This window comes from Phoenix dactylifera, chromosome 1, assembly GCF_051530095.1.
Source record: "Phoenix dactylifera cultivar Ajwa chromosome 1, Ajwa_hap1_PhDact_Kaust_v1.1, whole genome shotgun sequence".
NCBI lineage: Eukaryota > Viridiplantae > Streptophyta > Magnoliopsida > Arecales > Arecaceae > Phoenix > Phoenix dactylifera.
In genome coordinates this window covers 34,419,038-34,444,802 of record NC_143190.1, presented here as the reverse complement: position 1 = coordinate 34,444,802, position 25,765 = coordinate 34,419,038, and the positions used below count along the sequence as shown (strand labels likewise).

At 39.4% G+C, this 25,765-nt stretch overlaps 2 protein-coding genes across 3 annotated transcripts; both read right to left on the bottom strand.

The window, feature by feature from the left end:
- Positions 1–3,644: 3,644 nt before the first annotated feature.
- On the bottom strand, positions 3,645–4,600 carry LOC120113275 (uncharacterized). Its single transcript, XM_089930569.1, has 3 exons — positions 4,481–4,600; positions 4,264–4,371; positions 3,645–4,157 (listed from the first exon to the last, which is right to left on the bottom strand). Exons 1-3 carry the CDS (start codon positions 4,547–4,549, stop codon positions 3,795–3,797), a joined length of 540 nt encoding a protein of 179 aa, XP_089786695.1. The 5' UTR covers positions 4,550–4,600; the 3' UTR covers positions 3,645–3,794.
- Positions 4,601–20,027: 15,427 nt separating this feature from the next.
- Positions 20,028–24,439, bottom strand: LOC103713351 (VAN3-binding protein-like). Of its 2 annotated transcripts, none has more exons than XM_008800245.6 (7): positions 23,882–24,439; positions 22,868–22,990; positions 21,166–21,559; positions 20,830–21,081; positions 20,687–20,736; positions 20,535–20,592; positions 20,028–20,441 (listed from the first exon to the last, which is right to left on the bottom strand). In XM_008800245.6, exons 1-7 carry the CDS (start codon positions 24,176–24,178, stop codon positions 20,233–20,235), a joined length of 1,383 nt encoding a protein of 460 aa, XP_008798467.1. In that variant the 5' UTR covers positions 24,179–24,439; the 3' UTR covers positions 20,028–20,232. The 2 variants fall into 2 exon arrangements, with proteins under 2 accessions (XP_008798467.1, XP_008798466.1); XM_008800244.6 differs by having other exon boundaries at positions 22,868–22,993; positions 23,882–24,405.
- Positions 24,440–25,765: the final 1,326 nt, after the last annotated feature.

The window sequence follows — 25,765 nt, the reverse complement described above, 5'->3', positions numbered from 1 at the left end:
AAAGCAACATAAAATAACGCAAAATGGTGGCAGGTAGTGCTTTAAGCAACCGAGCTTGCCGGTGATGCAAGTGATTCGCCATTCCAATGCAAAACTATGCATAACTTACTATTTAAGAAAGCATAACTTACTATTTAAGAAATGGATAGGTAGTGCTTTAAGCAAGTGAATGTGCGCTTATGGGACCATATGATTGATGGTCCAATAAAGCATGAGCCCTTGCACTACAGGGAAAAGAGGATTTAACGACATGTTTTTGCCGACGCTTGCTGCAAGCGTCGGCAATGTCCCGCAGAGCGCCAAAAATAGCCGACGCATTTTAAAAGCGTCGGCAATAAACGACGCTTGTTAGCGTTGTCGTAGAGTTGGCCTAAAATGACGCTTATTAGCGTCGCTGAAAACCAAACCCGCGTCCGCCCTCCTCCTCCATCCTCGATCGACATATCAAGCCCTCCTCTGCCTCCTCCTCCCTCCCCTCCGGCCTTCTTCTGTTGCAAGAAACCGGTTCTTCCTCTCCCTCCGCCCGCACCCATCCCGCCTCCTCTCTCTCTCTCTCTCTCTCGCTCTCTCGCCCTCTCTCGTTTCTTCTTTGCCCCGATTCTTCTCCCTTCCCCCCTCCCGTCGCCTCGATTCTTCTTCATCCTCTCCCTCCGAACCCCGCATTGCCTCCCATAAAAAATGACCGACGCCGAGCCCTCCTCCGCCGCCTCCGCCGACTTTTCATGCGCCGCCGTCTGCTCCACCTCCGCCACCGCTGCCGAGGCCAGCCCGCCGCCGTCGTCGGTGTGCTCCGCCTGTGGCAGCCCCACCGCCTCTATCTCCTCTGCCGCCGGCCGCCACTTCCTTGGCTTCGTCGCTGATCTCTCCCACTCTGTCCGCGGCCGCAAGATCTCCGCCACTTTCCTTCTTTCAATATTCTGTGCCTTTATCATGAATGAGGTCTGATTCAGAAGAATTACTAACGTGATCTTGTTCTGGACCATGTTAATGCAGTGCAAATGCTTTTATTGTTTCCAAAAGATTAAATCCATTCGTTTTATGGATTTTCCTGAAATATTAGGTTTATGACAAAATTTTACACATAGAGTGTGACTTCTATGACTGTGTGGCGAAATTGTTGTCTAATTAGCAGGATTTTCTAATGACCAAATTATGCAACGCACTGTGATGGTCCCTTTCTACAAAAATCAGTTTTGTTATTTTAAAAATTTTTGGAATATGGTAGCAAATTTGGTGTTTGGCTGACTGCTATGTGATTCAGGTTTGATCCGAGGCAAATGCGAGCAGATCACATGTAGTTTTATAGCCTAAGTTAGATACTTTTTTTTTTATCATGCTTGACGATTCCTTTTATGACAAAAAAATTAAGGTTCTGTCTCTCTCAATGGGTAGTTTCTACACATTATAGAAGATTAGTGTTATTTTGAGTTATGCTGGAATGTTGAAAGGGGAAGACAGATATTATTGCTAGTATATATGCAGAATACAATACCTTTGTTTGTTCCCACATTATATTTTATCCTTGGGTATCATAGAGAACAATATCTAATATGTCACAGTTGTTCTGAGTTGTATCTGGGCAATGTGTTGAGCTGGTCCTTAAGTTTAGAATGGTCAATGAAATAACAACAATTATTAAAGCATATTTGACCTGTACGTATATTCTCTTTTAGTTATGCCTACTAATTATTTCCTTAGATCAAGTTTTCTTAAATCTTGGGTCTACTGTTTCTGGAATTTCTTAGGGAAGGCATCTTTTATCCATCAAACTTAATAGTCCTCGTGAGACATGCGATAGTGCAGAAATAATCATTTTTATGATGAATCTCGAAGGGTCAGGCTGAAGTCAACAAAAAATGTATTAAACATTTCTAAGCTAAAAAAAAATGATCTATCTGCTGGATGTTTAGAACATGAAACTTGCAAAGTCTCCTTCGCACCTGATAAAGGATTTGTAGATGCATCTGCAAATTTGTCTCCAGAGTTATGTGTTGAAGATCATAGTACACTTGGAAGCCTTGGATTGTCTATTGAAAGGTCCTTTGAAGCATTCCGTCCACTTCAAACAGGTAATATCAGTTCTAATAACATCATTTCAGATGGTGAAGCTGTGGCTGCCGCATCTCGGAGACCAGCTTCCTTGCCTTTAGAACCTACTCATGTACGAGCGGGAGGTGATCTGAAGTCATGTGATCCTGCCGTTCTTATTTTAGATGAAAATAAGGTATGCGAGTACGCCGCACCGATGTAGCAGGATTGTAATGTATTCCACAATTTGTTTTCTTTGCTAATTCTGAGTCGTTATATCTTTATGTTAATTTTTATGTCTTGAGTTGGTTATCCAAGATACAAAAATACGTAGAACTTCTTATAATTTATACAGAATTTATTTATTTATTATGTCTGAAGGATGTGGAAGAGCCCTCAAAAGCCAAGGAACAACTTGAGAATATTTTTGTTCCTGATGACTCTCATATTCCTGTTTCTACAGTAATGAAGCATGATGGTATGTTCTCATTCTGGACAACAAGTACAGTTTTTAACCAAATGACATCCACTTCTGCAAATGAATCCTTATCTGCATTTCATCATATTAATGCAGGTCCCTTCTTATATTGATCAAGGGCCGAAGAGACCATCACCCCCATACGAAGCCAATCCTGTTCGAAGATGGCTGGAATTACTCAAGTATTTCTATAAAATCCTACACCAATGCAATTTAGAGATAAATGCTTGATTTGGCTTTTGCTTGTGAATAATCCAGTTCATAGAATCGCAATGAGAGAGATGACTGGCTATTGTTTTTTTAGTGGCTTGCCCCATTATACATCTTCTGTGCTTCAGCTATGTATATGTTATTTGCTTTCTCTTGGTATTTCAGTAGTCAGCTGCAGCCTCCAAATCTTTCAGGTAATTTGAAGGTTAGGATTGATGGTCTTGTAGTTTGTTGTAAATTATTGTATCAGGTCCATGCCTTTATTTGTTGGCAAATCATTGGATTTCTGATTACATTCAGTATATACGTATAGTGACGGAGATTCCCGTCACTATACCGTGTTTCCGGTTACTAATATGGAATTTGTGACCGGAGCTCCCGTCACTGACTTCGTTACAAAAACACGCGTCGCTAAATTCTCCGTGACGGCGGCGATTCCCGTCACTAACCTCCGTGACAGAACCGCCGTCACTAAGCCGTTACAAATTCAAGAATTAAATATTTAAGAAATTATGTATTTCCCGTCACTATCCAGTTGCGGAGTTAGTGACGAAGGCAACTTGGTCACTGATTTTGTCACAGAATGCGGTCACAAGTTTGGTCACTAATCTGTCACGACCTTTAGTGACAGATTTAGTCGTCACAGACATGGTCACACATTTTGTCACTACATTTGTCATTAATCCCGTCACTGACCTAGTGATAAGTTTACGGTCACTAATTGGTTACAAACGCGCTGAGCAAAATCAATTTTTATTGACCAAAATCCTGTCACTAAGTTTATGACTGCTCGTCACAATAGTTGGTAAACAATTTAGTAACCAAAATTTGGTCACCGATCACAATCTAATAACCTGGTACATTTGGTACATTGATTGGCACATAATAATAATAACAATAATATCATTAATAGCAAAGGCATTCAACATTACGCAAAAGTCATTTTAAATGTCATTCAAAATTGGCATCAACATGTCCTGAATCCATCAAAATCAAAGTCTAAAAATATGTCATAAAGATCAACAGAGATTTCATTCCTCCTAGGAATGCAAAGACCTATCATCTAAGGCAAAAACAATTATAATGAAGCATGATCAGCAGAACCAGAATCACCATTACTCCCCCGATCTGCATGCCTTGGTCCAAAGCCAATCTCTTCTCTCATCTTTTGAAGAACCTCCTCTTGCCATTTTTTCTTTTCCTGCTCAAGAATACGTAGAAGGTCTTCATGAGTGTACAGCTCTGGAGCTTGACTTGTAGAGGTGGAAGCAGATGATGATTGCCCAATAATTCCAGTGAGATCCTCTAGGGGACTAAAGCCATAGACATGGCCATGAGTTGGGACACCAGTTGCCTCAAACCACAAGTCATAATCACGTGGAGGAGCATCTGAGGTGGAGGCATCACCATATTTTTTGGAGTATTCAGCTGAATACTTTGCCTGCCAGTTGATTTAAAAGAAGAGAAAAACATTATGGTGGATCAAACAAGAGATAAACATGAGCAAGCTCAATAATATTTATGAATCATAAAAAAATTATACTTACCATGACAGCTTCACTTCTCTTATCTACATATCCTCCCATGCCTTGCTTTGTCTTATGCGTCCGATTAAAAGATTCAACTATTGTTGGCTCCCTGCCTAACTTTAATTTCTACAAAAGAGAAAAGAAAAAATTCATTAACATATAATGGGCTAATTTAAGATGACTGAACAATAATATAAAAATTATTATAGAAATCTAATTGAATAAAGATATGTACCAATCGTTCGTCATGATTGACAAATGTGATTGATCCTCCACAGTGTTTAGAGATGCTACCGTTCTTCATGGTGTTTCTATTATTTTTGTTGGCTTCTGATTTCTTCTTCCATTTTGGGGAGATAACTTAGAGTGTTTTTTACACCCTTCCCACAAAGGTACTTCTGCATCTTTCAACAAAGAATAAAAATCTGCAGCATCCTTGTTTGGCTCTTCCTCATGATTAACTTCAAATGCACTTCTCAAATGAAGTTCCTCTTCTGGACCCATAGCTTCCATCACCATGGTTCTATATTGCTGACCATGTTCACAACCAACATCCATTGATGTGGATGCTTCTACTGCACTTGTACTTACAGGAGCAACTGCACCAAGTAACTCCCCATGTGCAAACCATGTTGAATATCTCGGTGTAAACCCCTTTCTCAACAGATGAACATTGACCGTATCACGGTTAAGAAATTTCTGGTTGTCACATCTTATACAAGGGCATCTAATCTTATCACCACTACAATACTCTAACTGAGTAAATGCAAACTCAAGGAATCCTTTAACTCCATCACAGAACTCAGCTCTTATATAACCATTTTCACTAAGTCGGTGGTACATCCAATTACGATCAACTGACATAGTTCCTCTAAAAATCAAAAAAATAAAACAACATAAGAAAGCCTAGAAAATATTAGAGAGATGATAAAAAAAGAAAACAACATAAGAAAAACCGAACCATTAAAAACACGAAAGGCAAGATCGTAAAAAATGTAAAAGAAACAAAAACTGGTATGATATTTATGAAGATGAGAAGTTATCATAAGCATGACAAAAATAAGTCATTCAATCTTGTCCCAGCATCATTGACATTAAGAAGGCATTCAATCTTTACAAAAAGCTGAACATAAGGAATTAACCTTTACAAGTTATCTGTTCATTCATCTAATACCAGCAATATTCAAAAAGCATTTAATCTTTACAAAGACAAGGAATACAAGTCAAATCATCCAAATTTACATATGGAATACTATCTGCTTCACATAGAACAAATGTGAATATACATGATCGCCTCTGATGCTAGGAAAGCATGGTACTTCTTAGCAAGCTTTTTGACCAGCTTCTTGATTGCACACTGGAAATAACTCACAACCATGAAGCAACACCACTTTCCACCACTTTCCATTATTCCTTGCAGATGAACAATGATTGTAAAAATGAATAACATGACGAAAAAATTAAAATCCATGAACTTTACATAATCCAAACCCATCAACCCTCAAAATTACAACAATAATCAGTGAAGCAGTCTAAATATATGCAAACCATTGGTAGGACTAACAAATGTGTCAGAATAAAAATGCATAATATTAAGGAGCTCCTCAAGTACAACATTATTTTTGTCTATTTTAGCAACAGTAAATTCGACACAGTGCCCGTATCATGATTTACCCAACCAAGTGATGTGTCCAAGTATCATAATAAAAGCAGCTACTCAGATATATTAAAGTTTCTTTCGTCTATTTTAGCAAAAAAAAAAGAATCCCTCCTCTCTTTCTCTGTCTCCCGTCTCCACCCAAAACAAAACCACTGTCCCCACTCCCCACTCTCCCACTGTTCCGAGCTATCTCGCTGCCCCACCACCTCTCTCTCTCTCTCTCTTTCTCTCTCCGGGCTTGGGCAAAATCTACCGGGATCGAGCTTGAAGAGGAGGAGGAGGAGGAGAAAACTCTTACCGGTGACTGTGAGTCGGTGACCGGAGCCGCGGAGGTTGCCGTCCGGGGGAGAAGGACGCGAAGAGCCGCCGGCCGGTCGTTGAAGAGGCGACGACACCGAGAGGAGGCGGCTATCAGGCTCTCAGCGAGGGAAAAGGGGGGGCGGGGGCGGCGGCGGCGGCGGCTCTCAGCGAGGGAGGGGGGCCGGCGGCGGCGGCTCTCAGCGAGGGAGGGGAGCCGGCGGCGGCGGCTCTCAGCGAGGGAGGGGGGGTGCGGCGGCGGCTCTCAGCGAGGGAGGGCGGCGACGGCTCTCAGCGAGGGAGGGCGGCGACGGCTCTCAGCGAGGGAGGGGGGCCGGCGGCGGCGGCTCTCAGCGAGGGAGGGGAGGCAGCGGCGGCTCTCAGCGAGGGAGGGGGGGTGCGGCGGCGGCTCTCAGCGAGGGGGTGCGGCGACGGCTCTCAGCGAGGGAGGGCGGCGACGGCTCTTAGCGAGGGAGGGGGGGCGAGGGAGTGGGGGGGGGGGCGGCGGCTGCTCTCAGCGAGGGACGGGAAGGGAAGGGAAGGGAAAGGTTAGGGTTTTGGTATTTAAGTCGGTTTGCAAGCCAAATTGTATATAGGCTGATTTGGGCTAAATCGTGATTTGGGCTAAATCGGTTTGCAAGCCAAATTTCATATCAAATTTTTTTTTTATTTATAAGGCTGATTGGATGGGACTTGCAAGGCAAAAATATTTTTGAACTATAAAGTATGGTAAAAAAATTCTATAAAGCAGGAAACTTGCAATAGGGGTGCAAATGGGTCATGGCCGACACCATGAGATTTTAAAATGAGAAGAAGAAATTTGAGTTTTATAGAGAGCGATTGGAATTTGGATTATCGAAGAAATTTGGGCGGAACGGCGGGCACACTTAGTTTCATTTTGGATATTCCTCCTTTTATTTTTTCTTTTAATTTAGGTTTACTCAAAAATAATATTTTTAATATTTTTGGAATTAAAAATTAAATTTGGTGACAGAAATTTTTGTCAATAATCTGTTACTGCCAAAAATAATCTTTTAAAAATTTATAAATACTAGGGTTACTATATTTGTGACGGCTGCATTTGTCACTGTCTGGTTGCAATTTTGGTTATCATATTGCTGACAGATACCCCGTCACTATGATGGTCACTAAGATTTGGCGCCCATCCTATCCGCGCATTCTGTGACCGGTCTGTCACTAAACGGTCACTAAGTTTACACCACGGTGACCAAATTTCTGTCGGTCACTAATCCGTCACAAATAGTAACTGATAACGGTCCGTCACTAATTTTCCGTCACTATACGCGTGTTTTCTGGTAGTACGTAATCAAACCAGCAATAGTTTCTTATCACTTAATGTAGCAAGTTTGAGTTGCCTATGATTTGCTATTTTATTTGGAGTGGGCTTATTATGGTGATGTGTTTTCCCTTACAGTTAATCTGTTTTCTTCGACTGTGATTATATATACTTCTGCATGTTTGATTCACACCTATGATCAATGGTGAATACACATGAGTAGTGTTTCTATTGATGCGGTAGATATTATGTTGCTGGAGAAATGCACTCGAAGCTGAAACGAAATTGCTATATGCTATATGCAACCTCTCTTCCAGCAGAAAAACCTATATGCAACCTCTCTTCTAGCAGTTTTATTTAGCAACCTCTCTTCAAAAATAACAGGGGCCAGGTACCAGGCGACCTCTTGTTTCTTCTGTGTCTAATGGAATAGTTCTCCTCCATCGTACCCAGTTTCGTGATCTAACGCATCCAAGGCTCGTCAGCATTTAAGGAATGTAGGCTTATTATTACTACATTTGGTATTGGCTAATTGTGAGGGGTTTATATAATGCTGTGTTTTTATAATTTACATTCGTATTTTTATTTTTTTAAAAAAATAGCAATCCCGACGCTTTAAAGCGTTGGTAAATAAAAGTTGTGGCACGCCTACGCCGACGCTAGAAAAGCGTCGGCAAAAATACATTTACCGACGCTATAAAGCGTCGGCAAAAACAAGGATTTCCCGACGCAAATGAGAGCGTCGGCAAAAATGATATTTACCGACGCTTTAAAGCGTCGGCAAAAACAAGGATTTTCCGACGCAAATGAGAGCGTTGGCAAAAATGATATTTACCGACGCTTTAAAGCGTCGGCAAAAACAAGGATTTCCCGACGCAAATGAGAGCGTTGGCAAAAATGATATTTACCGACGCTTTAAAGCGTCGGCAAAAACACAGAATGTCATTTTTGCCGACGCTTTCCATAGCGTCGGAAAAGCCTTGTTTTTGCCGACGCTTTCTCTTAGCGTCGGCAAAAACTTTTGCCACTCTAGTATCGCCAACGCTTTTGCGACGCTTCTGTTTGCGTTGCGGGAACTTTAGCCGACGCTTATAAGCATCGGTAAAGATTAGAAAAAGCGTCGGAAAAGATGAGTTTTCTTGTAGTGTTGGATCACGATAAGAGGCCCACTTGCGATGTACATGATAGGACATCAAAAACCGTGCTTTCATACATCTCCAAGTGTGATGCGAGGACCCGAACTTCATCAGGTTGGACCGAACCGTTGTCCTATCACACTTGTGCAACAGGTGGTTCCAAAATGAAAGATTATAACAGAGCGATGAAATAGCTTTAATTTGATGCATTGTTTAGAAGCCGTCAAAGTTGATTATGTTTTAGATTCTTGTTGTGCAGGAATCTCAAAATCGTGATAGCAGACCCAACATTTTTAACGTAAATTATCTCCCTATACGTATTTGTGCGCACACTCACAGACACAAATGCGTGCAGACAATCATAAAATATCAAAAAATAAATTTAAAAAAAAATTAAAGAAATTAGCTGTAGGATTATCAAATATGTAGTGCATGCATAACTATTGTCATATGAAAAATATGCAGGACCTTATAATTTCTTTGGCTTATATTCCCAAGGAGAAAAAAATTCCTTAACCTAGGGTTGTTTCAAAAGCTTAGTTAGAATGACATAAGAGTATCTTGTGAAATAGTTGATATCCTTTTTCTTGCCCCAAACCAAGCGTAGCCTAATGCTACCGGATTAAGGGAAAAAATCCAAGAAAATTAAATAAATAATTCCAAGCATCACTCTTTCTCCCATCTTTGCTTCCTCCTATGCTGAGTTCCAAGCTTTCTGCCGCAGTCCTCGTCTGCTGTAGGCACGGGCCCACTCTCACAGCCAACAATGAAGCTTGCTCAATATTCCTTCTAGAGAGGTTTAAGTTGCACCATTCCAAAAAAAAAAGTATCCTAGTGCACGAGACTCCCGCCTATACAAGAGTTGAGGAGGATACCCCATTATATAAAAAGGCTATTTCTATGTCTTGAACCTATAACTCTCATGTCACAATAGCAATCTTACCATTGTTCGAAGTCTCACCGTCTCTAAACTATGGTGTCCTCAAGCAACTCAGAAATCACATATGTTTGATCACTCAATTTCTGGATAAGAAACCCATAAACAATGATTTGATCAGGAACAAAGAAGATTTTTCTCAATCCATTCAACTTGAATTTCTCAAAAAAAATTAGAAAAAGATAAAAAAAATTGATGATTTAAAAAACCAAGGTGCATAGACTCTATTTATAATGTTGAGGTTTGTCCTCACATAATTTGGAAGGATTTATCTTTCTAATTCTAATAGGACATTCTTTCCTAAAATAAACATCACTAGTAGAAATATTCTAAAAAAAATAAAATTCTTAAGGAGGTAGATCTCGACTTTTATATCAACTCTGTATTCTGTCGCTCCACTTAATTCTTTCCGGATAAAAAGCTTCGTCCAATCAAAGTCTTACGTGAAAAGAAAATTTTCTATTTGACCAGCCCGTTTCAGACTCCAAAAGATAGAATTTGTGCTCAATCGCAGCCCCTAAAGAGCATGGCATCATGTTATAGATTTTGAAAAACTATCCAATTTAAAAAAAAAATCATTTCAATCGGACGTCGTATGACCAAGTGATGGCCTCCATAAATTTAGTCTACGATCTGACTTCTCAATGTAGCTGATTTTGCGCCTAGAACCCATCCAACTCCATTGATACTAGACAAAATAATTTACATCGAGTCAGAAATTTAATTTACACTGAGTCAGAATTTTTTTTTGGATCAAATAATCTAACTAGTGGAACGATAGCACTAGGAATGGATGCAGTTTAAGCCCTCGAAGTGGAAAATATCGCATGACATGTGGCCTTTTATTGATCAACTGTATTGATCCCCTATTTGATTTTAATGAGCCCAAAACATATGAGTATATTTCTTATTATGCTAATAAATTTAAGTGAGTGTTTCAGGAGAAAATACATAAAAACTTAAGAGAAATTCATTAGAAAATGGTTCAAAGGAATTAAGATGAGTTAAACACTTAGAATAAACCTGAGTTGCAATTGGATAGTCCACGAGATGTCTCCCACTGTGGACGAGAAAACTCTGGCACTTAGAAAATAGTTTGGCACATTCTCGAGTCGACTCATGACTGAGACGAGTCGACTCGAGCAAAAAGATAGAAGACTGTCTCAACGTGCTAGTGCGCGAGACGTCTCCAGCTTAGTACGAGCCGTCTCCCACAGGAAAAGACAGAAAGTAAATTTTGAAGAGCCCGAGCGCGAGTCGACTCCCGATTATCGCGAGCCGTCTCCCGCAAAGAATGATAGAAAGTTATTTTTGAAGAGCCCGATCTCGAGCCGACTCCCAACAGGCGCGAGACGCCTCCGACCTCAGGCGAGCCGTCTCCCAGAATGGCCGGGTCAACTCCAATTCTGCTGGAAGGCATAACGGCTAGTTTTTCACTGCATTTACATTACATTTATTTACTTTAAATTATTCTATTGAGCTCATTTATCCGCTGCTTAATAATTTTAATCTTGACTAGATACGAATTAATTTGCTGCTAAGTTTAAATTCCACCGTGCATCTATATAACTTAGTTTAATTAACGCAAAAGTTTAGAAGTAATTAAAAAGATTTAAAAGCCCAATTCAACCCCCACCCCCACCCCCTTTCAGGCTGCATATCTGGGCAACAAGTGGTATCAGAGCAGGTGCTCTATAATTTTTTAAATTTGACCTAACCATCAAAGAGCCAAAGATCTATGACAGCCGTCGTAGGAATATTGATGGCCGAAGGTCAATCCATAAGCAGACCCCCACTGTTTGCTGGATTGAACTATAGTCATCGAAAGATTAGAATGAAAATTTATATTCAAGCACAAAGCTATGATTTATGGAATCTCATAATACATGGTCCACACACACTCACTAACACTAAAAATGAAAAGAAAGTAGTTCAATCAAATGCTATAGCTATGAATATACTTTATTGTGCTCTTAGTAAAAATGAATTTAACAAAATTTCTACATGCTCTTCTGCTAAAGAAATTTGGGACAAATTAGAAATAATTTATGAAGGAACTAGTAATATCAAAGAAACAAAAATTAATTTGTTAACACAAGATTTTGAAATGTTTAAAATGCAATCTTATGAATCCATTTCTGAAATGTTTTCAAGGTTTTCCATTATCATTAATGATTTGAATTCTTTAGGAAAATCATGTACTAATGCTGATCTTGTGATGAAGATTTTTAGATCTTTGCCTAAGTCTTGGGAAGCGAAGGTGGCAGCCATTCAAGAGGCAAAATATCTAAACAAGCTATCCTTGGATGAGCTCTTAGGATTCCTCATGACCCATGAGATAAGCATGATGACCCAAGAAGAAGATAGCAATGGAGGCAAGGGATACTCAGCATTTAAGTCCTCCAATCAGAAAGAAAGCTCAAAAAGTGAAGAATCCGGTGATGAAGACCAAGACTTATCATCAATCACCAAGAAAATCACGAACTTCCTGAACAAAGAAAGAAAGAAGGAAGGTATAAGAAGAAAGAAAGCCTTTGCCAAGGGGGAGCCAAGCAAAAATAAGAAAAAGAAGTCGAAAACTTGGAGCAACAATGAAGAATTGAGCTCCAAAGAAGAAGAAATTGAGGTAAACAACTTGTGCCTTACGACACATGATGATAAGGTAAAACCTGAACTCCTTGATTTTACTAATAGATAAATTACAAGATGAAGCTCTATATTATGAACTAAAATAATCACAAAAGAAAAATAAAAGAACTTAGGAAAATAAACTATCTGAAGAAAAAGAATTAGTTTCAAAACAAAAGGATCAATTAATTATTGAAAATAATGTTCTAGAGTTAAAAGGTAGAAGACTTGAACGCTAAGACTTCAAAATTCACATAAATAGAAAAAAATTTAGATACAATAGTTACTAATTCTAATCATGTCTTCATAAAATGTAATTACCTTGGAAGGAAGGAATACTTGGCACATTCTTGTCTATTTAAAAACAATATGACTAGAGGAATTAAGAAAATTTCAGTTCCTAAATAATTACTTGTCAACCAGGATCAAAAATTTTGGATACCCAAATCTCAAACTTGATTTAAATCAACACTAGGATATTTTGTTTTAAAGCTTGAAATTATTATAAAAGCTGAAAATTAATTCATGCATATATAAAAGAAACAAAACCCTAAGATGGTAGAAGATAAGCTTATAAAAATGAATAAGTGATTCTGAAGTTGAAAGTTTGACCATAACTATGATTATTTGAAAGAAACATAATTCAACAAAAATTTTAAAATGAATGAAGGAATCTAAATCTGCAAATTAGAAAGAATGGATTGATTTTGATGAACCTCCTTGTGTTGTCTTACTTGCCTTAGTTATATAATAGCTTATACTTTGAGTTTAGCTCTATAGACCTTTTCTTATCTTAAATGAATATGATTTGATATTTAGAAATATGCTCTCAATTATTTAAGTTATGCTGAAACTCATAGAAAACATATTTCTGAAATTGACAATTTGAATGTTTTATTGAAAATTATCTTCAAATTTTAAACTCTTAAATTAGATGATCAATTAAGGAAAAGAAAGAAAATTTTAGAGGGAGAGATCATATGAAAATTAATCGTATAAATCCATAAGTAAAGGAGAGAGAAAGAATACTAAATAAGAAGTGATCCTAATACTCTCTAATATGTATCATCTAAAATTTAAATCTGAAAATCTTTGTGATACACCTTGAGGCTTGTTATTTGGTTAATACATCTTGTGCATCAATCATAAACCAAATTACAATTCAAATAGTTGACCTTAAGTGCCTCTAATTTAATGAAAAAGGGGGAGAATGGTGTAATGAATAATTTAGGGCAAAATAAAACTAAAAGGAGGAATAGCAAATGAAACTATTGGGAGAGTAAATACAAAATTAAGTAACTAGTAATATGAAGCTAATGAATAAAATTGATGAACTAAAACTGAAAGCAAAATGTAAACTGAAGGAAGCATTAACGATAATCAAATGCATCTTTTGAGGGAGAGCTTTAGATATTCAATCTCTTTGCATTCTGCATCTTATTCAAAAGTTACTATCATTTGATGCATACCTTGAATGTTTGATTCATGATCATTCTTGTTAATTCCTGAATTTAACTATTTTGCTTACAAAGCATGACTTGATATCAAAAGCCTTCCGCAAATGAAAAAGAAATAAATGTTCTTAAAATTAAATCATTAAAAAAAAGGAGTGTGCATTTTTCTTGTAAAGAGAACAGATTGATTTCTATATTGCTCATCATAGGGATAGTGCCAACGAGGAGGCTAATGGTAGTATCCGGCACTATTTGACCCAATTATTCGGTGTAGGGTATATTAGAGATGGCACAAGAGGGAGGCTAGTGATAGTACCTCATGCCTTTTTCCAACTCCACCGGATAGGGAGCAAGTAGAGCGTCAAGTGTATGCTTTTAATGTCTAATTGGTCTAAAACTAATATCAATTCAAGTATATCTTGGTATCAGACTTTGTGCTTTATTGAATATCTTTTGAAAGTTGGATTTTCATCTATACTTAATTAGCAAAACAGTTATTTTGAAAATTATTTGAAAAAGAATTTCATCTGTCTCTATCAGAAAATTTGTTCACTAATGAGTTCTTATTGGCTTGCACTTTAATATTTTCAATCCTGTGCCAATTCATTTTACTTGATTTTGATGCCTTGATTTTTAAAAGAAGTAAGAGAGTTATCAACGAGCTCTAAAAAAACTTTCAAAGCTTTGGATTTTATGTATGCTCTAAGATGTATCATAAATTGTATGAATTCATGTTTTGGTATTTGTGCCCCAATGCTTTTATATCATGAAAGAACTTTGACTTCATTAAGAATTAATTCTTTAATGATTCAACATAATTTTTTTTTGTATATAAGTTTTGATCTTATACTATACTCTGAAACTTAATTAGATTGCTCTCATCCTTAAAAAAAAAGAAAAAAAAAAAAGTTGGATTTTCATTTGTGCTTTAATTGAATATCATCCTTGATACTCCTTGAAATAATTTAAAAAAGATTCCATTTACACTTGATTTGAAAACTATCTTTGGAATCTATATTTAGAGATCTCTTTTGGCTCGTATCTCAAATGTCTCATTCTTAAAGCCAAACTTTTCATCCTTGATTTTGATGATATGTGTTACCTCTGAAATTATTTCACGTTTACTCTTTTTGAAAGAGGGGTAAAAAAACTTTAAAAGAATGTTAATTATCAAATTTGATGTGATCTCATTATAACCTCGCTCTGAATTCATCTTAATTGGCTCTAATCTATGCTCATTATCTTGCCCTTACATTACTACCTTGAGTTTCATGATTCATATTCTTGCTTTTTGATGTGCTTAATATTTTATTATTTTGCAACCTTTTTGATATTGTCAAAAAGGAGGAGAAATATCTGAGTAAAATATCTGAGTATATGCTCATAATGATTTATGTGTTTTGAATTGAATATAAATCAGCTTAGATTAAAATGTGTTGATTATGTTAAGCTGATTAAATCTAAAGCATTGTCATGAAGTATATTTTAAAGATGTATATTTTAACTTCATGCAACTTAGCTATGCATTAGTTCTAGAACACAATCCATTGCATATACTCCAGTGTTTTGTCATCATCAAAAAGGGGGAGATTGTTGATCAATTGTATTAATCCCCTATTTGATTTTGATGAGCCTAAAACATATGAGTATATTTCTTATTTTACTGATGAATTTAAGCGAGTGTTTCAGGAGAAAATACATAAAAACTTAAGAGGAATTCATTAGAAAAAGGTTCAAAGGAATTAAGATGAGTTAAACACTTAAAATGAACCTTAGTTGAAATTGGACAATCCATGAGACGTCTTCCACTGTGGATGAGATATTTCTGCACTTAGAAAATAGTTTGGCACATCCTCGAGTCGACTCATAACTGAGACAAGTCGACTCTAGCAAAAAGATAGAAAACTGTCTCAACGTGCCAGTGCGCGAGACATCTCCAGCTGAGTGCGAGCCGTCTCCCATAGGAAAAGACAAAAAGTAAATTTTGAAGAGCCCAAGCGCGAGTCGACTCTCGACTGTCGCAAGCCGTCTCCCGCACTGGGAAAATAATTTGTGAATCCTCATATTTCAGTTTTTTTATTTCATCCCCCTTAGACTGTTCTGTGTGATTCCACTCACTGACCATATGGGCAGTCATTACCATTCTTTAGATGGTACAGCATCTTCTCCTTAGATTACTCCATGAACTGTCGGTATTCAATTCATCCTTCCTTGATCTTGTACATTCCATCCTTCAAGCAAACTGTTCAGCGTTTTTGTCTTTCTGATCCCTTGTATGGCCCTTGTCTACTGCTGAGTGGTCTTCTTTGGATGTTGTACTTCTGTGGGTACATATATAGTTGTTCCTATAAGGATTACATCAGTTCTAACATTCAATTGGCAGAGAGAGCCAATTGTGGCCCTGGACATTCTAACTGTCTGTAAAATCTGCAGACAAGTGCAAAGAATCACCTGCTTCCCGCTCACGATTAATCTTTTCTTGAGTTCATTAGTGGACAAAGACATTCATGCAAGCTACTTATATTAGATATTAGAGCCTTCATTTCTCCTCCTCGAGATCTTGTGCATTCAAGAAAAGTATTATTCAAATTCTTGTCTACTGTTGTAAACCTCAAGCAAAATGTAAGAAATTCTATCCTGTCAAAGGTTACAAGACTCATCATTTGATACATATAACCAAAGATAAAACTATATTGCATCCATATAACCAAAGAGATGTAAACAACCACCAGAATAGCAATTTTCAATGCCTTTATGTTTAGAATTACCTTTAATGGCTCGTCATCTGTATCTTTTTCATTTGATGACTACAATGAAGCATTGGCTTCTAATATCTGGATTAGCTATCAAAATGATATACTCGCTAGATGCTCGAATATACATGGTGAAGCAACTTACATTTTAATATTCGCAGAAGATCCTACATCTTAAAGTACGCTTAATGGGATTATGTCCACGACACTTTTGTTTGACAAGTGAAATTGCAAATATTAAGCAGTTTCAATAATTTTTCCTTATCAAAACAATGTATACATCAAGCAGCTGAATAAAAATAGTGTAGTAGTGAGATGAACCCATGATCTTTTGTTTTCCTGGAGTGGTTGATTCCCTGATCACCAAATTAGAGTCAAGAATAGATACTGTCAAAGGATTCTCATAAATCATAAGTCGGATAAGAAATAAAGTTTGCATAGTGATGAAATGTAACCAAAAACATAACAACTGCTGGGCAGGGCCCCATGATGATAGCATAGTCATGACTCAATTTTCAAGCAAGGTTTTTTATCTGCTCAAATTCATGATGCATTGCTATTTTTGGTTCATAGATTCCATAATCTACATGAACTAAGAATTAATGAGCATCCAAGGGAGAAAATAGAGTGTGAGCTACATCTGGGAAGGGCCACCTACAAAGACCAAATGGACCAGACATAGAGAAGGTGCAACCTGGTGGAATTAGAAAAAAGCTGCCATATGAGAAGGGCTACCATGAACAGAACGAGATCCATCGAAGTAGGTTACTATGGATGTCAAATTTGAAGGATGGTGATTTAGTACATTTCCAGTTAAGACCTCGGCCTTTCACACCTCTGGTGCATCTGCATTTTATCTCATGCACTAGAGTCTCTCTAGTTATTGACGACACTGTCCGCATTAATGTAGTTTGGAAGCAATTTGTCCCATATAGATGACAAGAAGCAGATGAGTACAGTCCTAATATTTGTACATTAGACAAGCTTGTTTGCAGATTCTGTTTGTCCAGTGTTCACTGTCTCACTTGTTCTTTGAACATTCACAGTGCAATTGTTCAGAAGGGTGAGGACCACCAACAGAATTTTTGAGAAAGTGACTACACTTGGTTTTCGGTTGGACAGTTTGGACGATAAGAGAGCAATGGAGGCCATTATATATAGTTAGCTTTCATCTTCTCATCTCTTTTTGTCTCTCTAACTCAAGGTTCACTCTAACTTCAATATGCCTTCCTAATTGGCAAAGGGAGAAAATGGAAAAAAAAAGGTGCCCAAGTGATGAAGAAAGGGAGCAAAGGTAACGATCCGTTGCTAACGCAGAAATCAGGAAGAAAGGCACTGGATGGATGGGTGCTAGGCTTACATGGTTAGTCAAACAAAGAGATCAACCACCATGGTGACAAAGGGAGTTACGTGAGGGATGACTTGGGGAGATAGAGGGCACAAATGAAGAGGACGAGGATTATATTTCATATAGAGAGGGAAAAACTGTGAAAATTTAGAATCAAATTATGGAAGTTTATGAAAAAATGACCACCTCAGATACCCAACACCTCCCTGCTTGGCTTTTATAGGCAGTCCATCATAATTAACGTTATGCTTCTCAAGTGTTCTTTGCTGGGCCGGGTCCAATTTAATTTTACAATGTATACCTTGTTCACTTCAATTTTTGCGACGTATTTCTCGACTGTTCCATTCAAGGCTTCATTCAATGTCGTACTTTTCATTCAACGTCGTAATGCTAGCTTCATGACTGTTTGTATGATGTGAAATTACTTCCGCAACAAAAATTTTGCGCAATTAGTTACTGAGGATAGAGTTGGATAAAGATTGGACAATAGTTTATTCAGAGAGTTGGATAGAAATTGGACAATATTGAGCAGCAGCAAAGCTGCTTCAAAGGAAACAGAAACGAAACAAAGATATAATCCGAATGACTCCTAGGGATCTAAATCACCAGATATGTTATAGTCTAAGCACTAGTAGAAAGTTGTTGTGAGTTCTTCCAGAGATGTTAGTAAGGCTCTCTTTATAATGCTGCTGAGGAGAGCTTAAAGGTTGGGCTGATCCCAGTTCGCAGACTGATGACATGTTTCTCGGCATTTCTGAGACCCTCTCTTATGATCAATTGTAATCGGTAAATCTATTTTATTATAGAACTAGTGCTAATAGGTAAATCTGACAAGGTAAAAAAATCTTACGTTATCTGTTGATTAATATGGGAATAAATCTTGCTGATTTCCTTCTATAAATTTGGAGGAAAAGGAGAGCGTTGGGATCCTGCTTCAAGAGGCTCCATAGAAAGTGGAACCCCAAGAACTCTTCTATTACATGAGTTCAATCCCAGACTCTGCTGCTTTGGTGATCATTTTCTGACATGTTTTAGGAGAGGTGGGTCAGAGCATTTTATGATGAATTCATCACCACTATCAAGGATCAAGATCTGGCTGCTGGTCTCAAGGCTAGACTTGGTGGACTGTTTAGGGCTTCATTGTTCAAAATGAACAACTTAATGCAGCATCTTCTTTTCCTTCCATGTTATCATGGACTTCATTCATGAGCTCCATTTTAGAGGCAGCAGCTTGACAGTCTACAATTGCATGGCGTTTGCTGTCTGAGACTACTAAGTACGCAATTTAGAAACAGGGTCTGCAACTGAGCCATTCTTGTTAATTTTTCATAAGTATTGGAACTAAAAGTACTCATGGGCTTACTTTGTTTGAGGTTGTCAAGGAGCTATCAATGAAGTTGAGCTACATGCCATGGAGTGAAAACTACCATGTCCAATAATTGGCGATGTATTCAAAATAGCCGAGGATTTTATCCAAAAAGACTAGGCGTTATGGTTGCCATTGAGCTCACCTTGCACACATTCTGAGCTGCCAAAAGAGGCCATGATTTCAACTTCCTAGGCTACTTTTGTTTGCTGCTTTGTCCAGGTCCAGTATACCTCATCCCTTCTCTCTGTCATGCGACCTTCTCAAGGTTAGCTCTACCAGTTCCTTTATGACCTGGACCTGAGCTTCTTAGCTGCGCTCCTGCAGATTTTCATCCCAGCTGAGGCTGGAAGGACAATCTATGGGTGCTTGCTTGGCCTTGATATGTTCTGGTTTCAGTCTGGAAGGATAACCTTATCAGGCGGTCTAACTACGACGAAAATGTCTGTGCTGCCATTTATTTGTATCTTGACATCCTCAACCTTTTCATGGCTCTGAACAGCCTTCAGTGCTGCTTATTCATGAGCTGCCAGCGACACTGAACCTTACATTCGTGCATAGTCTGCAAGTTTGCCTGTATGCTTTGACATTACTGTAAAGCTTAAAGAATGTAATAAGTTTCTGAGAGTGGCCTTCTATATGGCCTATGGGAGAGGAGATTACAATTCTACTTGTCAAGTATTTATTTGTGTAGACAAAGGGCCAAAATAGCCTGTGATTTTCTTTGGCCTATGAAAAAACAGAGAGGAGCCCACACAGTCATGCTCTTTCCACTAAATGGTTTGCTTTTCTTCAGTCAAAGATTCTTCCCATCCACAACAGTGCAAGAACTGAACACGTTACTTTTTTTCTACCCCTGATAGCATCGCATATCTAAAACAAAACCAAAGAGAAAAAGCAAATCCAGAAAAGAACCCCTTCTGATCGATTTGATTAGCTTCTCTTTTCCTTTTGTACAATGGGAGATGGAACCCACTTCACACACATCTTAAATTACAAACATTCTTACCAAGCAATTAATTTCGGGTGGGTCATGCGCCATCCTTTCCTCCTCCACTCCACAGCTAGCAATGACTGATCATCTGGCTGGCCGTGTCGGCAGCTCTTTTTGTCAGGCGAGGTGCTTCCTCTCGCCGACCATGTTGAGGAGCCGCGATACTCCCTGCGTCCACATCTCATACTCCCTCTGGCTCCTGCATTCAAACTCTATGACCCGGCGCTCCGCCGTCCTCAGCCCAAAGTAGCGCCGCTGCTCTCCGCCTTCCAGCAAGTGTCGGCCCGGCCACGCTTGGACATCCTTGCAAACCTCTATAACCACACCTGCATCAAACAATTTCACCATCATTATAGGACCATGAAAAGGAAACAGAACTGCAATATTGGACTTCCATCAATGAGGTCTGTAGAACCTACACTTTTTCTTCTTAGTGATGGTTCCAGCAACATGCTTGCTTTTCATCTTAAGCGTCACCTGCAGACTCAGCAGAACAAAGCAGTTCAGCATATTGGAGTGAGGATGGTAAGAAGGAAAAGCAAATGCTAAAGCTTTCACAACACCACCTTACCTGACCCAGCCGATTGATGTAAACTGAGACAATCTTCCAATGAAGTGCACCTGCAATCATAACAAACACAGATTAATCAATTTCAATCCTTCTCATCACTCTAATTTCAACCATTAATGAGACGGGTGGCAATCACGGAACACCTTTGCGGGTGCGTTTGAGAAGCTCGGTCCCTCGGGCAAGAAGTTCCTGGCTGCAGAGACCAAGGAAGTTCTCCTCCTCCGGTATGAGCTCGTCGCTGAAACTGCTACCATTGCTGTCCAATTCCTTCTGCTGCTTGCTATGGCGATGATTGTGGTGGCCTCCCATCCCACCCTTCTCCACCGGGATGACCGCCGCTATGTTCCATACCTCCTTAAGTGCTCTAGCCTTCAATGTTGCTGCCCCTCGCAGTGCTGCCAGCCCAAAACACATCTCATCTCTCTAAATTTGCATAACAAACCATTGAGGAAATCTCCATAACAATAACTGTAATTTACCAGTGGCGGCAGCTGCAGTAAGAGTGATGATATCTCCAGGGGTCCTAACGTTGACAGCAGAACCGACGACGGACGCCAGGTGCTCGCGCTCGGCCCCCATGGACTCAGCAGCCTCAACACACTGTGCAGCAACAAGGGTCGCAGCCGAAGCGACCGCCATATCGGTCCTGGCGGCACGGTCATCCTTGCCCGACCCCGAGGCCGCGGCGGTGGCAGCCGCGACCGCTGCCACCGCCGCAGCAACACCAGCCACCGAGACAGCAGCATGGAGCTGGGCATTGTGGGCCCGCGTCTCCTCTTTCTTCTTCTCCTTCCTATCCTTGAGCCACCTCCCCACCGTCTTGCTGCTGCCTCTGTACGGTTGAGGTTTCGGCGTATTGCTGGTCCGGCAGAACTGCATGCAGGCCATTGCAAGCGATTCGGCTCAGTTAGTACGGTTGAATAACTCCATTGCAGGTGTTCCCCGGGCGTTTCCCATGAGTTTCCCTCCTCAATCACCACGTTTCCCATTAGACTTGCAATTAAGAGTTACTAACTACCATCCTTCATGCATGGCTTTTCTCATGAGATTATTTCCAAATTTTGTTTTTCTTTTAATCCACAAACGAAATTTATGTAAGCTAATATGTGCTGTTTTGTATTGGGAATCGCCTTTCTCGGGAAACTTGATAAAACCTACTATTTTCAGGACAGAATCATGAAGATGGACAGAAGACTTGGTGACCTCAGGCATGGCAGGAGCCACAGGGAAACTTTTTTAGTGACCAATTTGCCCCTGCCAATGAGACATAAAGAAGGACTCGCAGTATGGAGTAAGCCAAAAGCTACGGGGTAGTGTTGGTAATCAAGGGCAACGGGAGGCAACCGCAGAGAGATGTTCCCACTGGCGAGAGAGACGACACCGGGGATGGCTTCTTTAACGGGGCAGAGGGCAGACAGCTCTGCGGAGGAATCAAAGCTTCTCACGTCCAAAGCAAACCAAAAGCCCACACAGCCCAACACAAGAAGTTAAGCTCACAGAGCTACAAGACAAGATAGGATGGGTCCCATGACCAGAACACACCTCTGGATCTATTCCAATGCCCAAAATACCCACTTATTATCCTCACATAATCTTTGACTCTGACCTCCAAGGACAAAAAAACCAGCTCTGTCTCATAATATAACAAGTAAAATGATGATCAAGGGGTGAGGGTATTTTCTGAACTACAAAATGCTCCTATTGATCCAAAGAAAAGAAGAAGAATGAAGGAGAGAAATCATAGGGACATTTTGGATCAAAGATTGGTAACTTGTTTACTGTTTGTGTCAAGGAATCTATATTGGGACTAAAAATTGGCAAGAAAAACAGAGAGCCAAAGGTCGCGACCTCTTAAAGAAAGGGGCCATTTTAATTACACTCACAGTGATGGATATGTCAGTTGTTTTATTGGAAGAAGAGAAAGGCGTGATGACACTCTCCTTTCTCTTTCTCTCTCTCTCTCTATGGAAAATTTTTACACAGAGAGTCTGAGAGCTTGGTCGCTTTGTCTTCAGTGCTCCAGCTTCCAAAGAACCAGAATTATTTTTTTAAACAAGGAATGAACAGTATAGAAAGCAAAAACACAATAAACAAACAGAGAGAAAACAAGCAATCCTTTTCCTTAAGATAAGAAAATATTATTAGTTTGAGAGAGAAAAGATAAGGAAAGGAGGGGGGGACCTTGACGTCGTCGATTTCGGATGGGGAGACGGGAGGGCTATCGGAGAGAGATCCGCCGCTCTGGCCGCCGTTCAAAGGCCCGCTGCTGTGGGATAAACGCCCAGATGTGAGCGGCGACACTTCCTGCTGTTGTAAAGGAAAACGAAACAGGGGAAGAGAACAGAGTAAGAAGGAGACTAATTTGTGAACAATGAAAGATATGAAACAAAAAAATCCGACCTTTTTGTAGTTTGCGAAGTCTTTAAGACTGCAAATTACTAAAAATGAAAGTTTTAATGGGTGCAATCGGAGGTAACCAAGAAGAATCCAAAAGAAAAGTTCAAGAGCAACCTTTTTGAGAATGTAAGAAAAAACAATGAGAGTTGGTACTTGTTGACAAATTAATGCATTGTTTTCATCCGGATTTACTTGCCCGTATTTTCTAAGAATTTATGATGGAAGGATGAAATGCAATCACTGTCTCTTTTACTACTAGAATAAAACAGAGCATCTACAGAAACCCAGCATCAAAGTTAGAAAAAAAAAAAAAGAGGCAAGATAACGTTGTCAGCTAAAGAGTTCTGCTTTAGGTTATATGCACCATCTGATGGATAAAAAAAGAAATAAATTGTATAAATATTTCATAAATAGGTTGTTTTAGTTTCAGCAAATTAAGAATTAAAAACAGAAAAACCTTAATCACAGTACAAATGAATGAAGAATGTAAGAAAACGAATAAAAATATAGAAAAGTCAGTAGAAGCTGATCTAAAGCGAAGAAGCCCGGATTGGAAACTGGTAAAGGAAGCAAAAAAAAAAGGTTTATGTTTTGGAAATGGATGGGAAAACTCAAGCAGGATTTAACCAAAAAAAAAAACAAGGTAAAAACCTTTACCACCGTAAACGTTAAGAAAGATATGGAGGAACAAATTCAAAGCCATTTATATGAGAAATAATCCAAAAAAAACAATTTTGAAGGAAAAATCAAATAAACCCAACTATTTCCTTGTTTCACAGCTTTCCTCTACCAACTCACCGACTGCGACATTATCCTCTCCATGACGAGCTGCGAGGTAGCCGAGGAAGCGAAAGAGAAGGGGTTCCCAGCGACAGCAGCCTCCTCCAGCTCGCCGGCGGCGTCTTCCGGGATCGCCGCGGCGACGCCTGCGGGCGGCGCGGTGGGCGGGGGCCCCAGGGCCTTGGAGACTTCTATGGCGGAGGCGCTCCAGGAGCGGGAGAGGAACTCCATTGGGTCGCGGGGCGCCTCCGGCGGCCGGAGGGCGGCTGCCGGTGGTGGAGGCTCCGGCCGCCACGGTTCTCTGGGGTCGTCCATCAGGAGCCGCTCCGCGGTAGTTGGTCTTGTGATGATGGACTTCGAAGGGTTGTGATGGGAGGTTTTATAAGAAGAGAGAGAAAGAGCGAAACGAATCGGCTTCGAATGTCAGAAGACCGTCGGAGCGGTGGAGAGAGAAAGAGAGAGTTGGGTTGGTGTTTATAAGACCTACGCCTATAGCCTTCTCTAAGAGTTTAAAACTTTGTAGTACTGAAATGCCCCTGGGTTGGGTCCAATGGCCAAGGGAGGCATTAGAGAGGTAAAGGAAGACTAAATTTGTTTTGGTGGCATTAAAAGGAGGAGCAACCTTTGAGTTTCCTCAAGGAAAACTTGTTTTTTGGATGAGTAATTCTTTTTTGATGGCATTAAAAGGAGGAGTCACCTGAGTTTCCTTTTCAGTTTTGATGATGGAAAGGGATATAATGGGCCCTTGGGCCTAACAGAACTCCGGGCTCAAGGAAATGGGAAGCTTGTAATCTTTAATTAGGTAAATACACATCAAATGCTGGGAGATGCAGTTAAATAAAAAATGTATCTTATATATCAATGATCCTTTATAGGATGGAGAGATGATAAATTTTTCTGAGAAAACCTCAGGCTTAGGAGCAACTAATGAATGCTCAATTTTATTTGCATTATATCATATGAAATAAGGATTATATGGGGATATTATGACTTTTAGATTGTGCCTAAAAGGATCTAAATAATTTGATGTATTTATTCATCTAACTTGTGGTAATTAGCTAAGAACACAGAAGGAATTGTTCAATGATCCCTGGCATGACATTGGTGTAACATCATCTCATGGGAACCACATCAATGTCTCTTGCTATGTCAACACAAATAGTCATCAAGGTGATCAGATTACAGTTCATATCGATCTATATACTAGGTGACCAAAATAAACAATCTAAATAACATAAATCAATGCATGTTCTTGACCCCTCAATGTATAAAGTAGAAATTTGTGGATGATATGATTTTTAGTATATAAACAACTTGCATATAGTAAATCAAACGGTACCAATTATCAATATCGAGCAGATCATTAGATCGAGATTGGTCGTACATATATCGCGGTAGCAAGGTAAGATCGTCAACTTTTTATTCCAAGTTTTTAGATTCTTTGGACTTAAATATCTGGAACTAATATTTTTAACCCTCCAGAGGGCAATCATACTCTTGAACATTGGTCCTCTCTCTCTCTCTCTCTCTTCCTCCCCTACCCCTCACATTCCTTTACTACTTAGTCTAATATCCATCATTTGAGTCTCCAACAATTATTATCAAATTGTAGAAAGAAAGGAAATGAATCAGCAATTTTGATTAACATCTAAGGTTCGCCATGAATAAATATGTACAGAGATAACAAAGAAATGGTTAGAAGTTGAAGGCACGAGTTTCATGGACAAGCCATCATTCGGAAGTGTTCTGGTTTAGCAACCATTTCGTGTTTTTATCATCCAAAAACGGCCTTTTTTTGAGGCATGTGGTTCGCAAAGTCATGGTCTAGCTTTACAAGGAAGGCTATGACAAGGTGCTTCAAGGTCATACATAGACTGTTCACAAGTGCCTCAGCTTTATCCC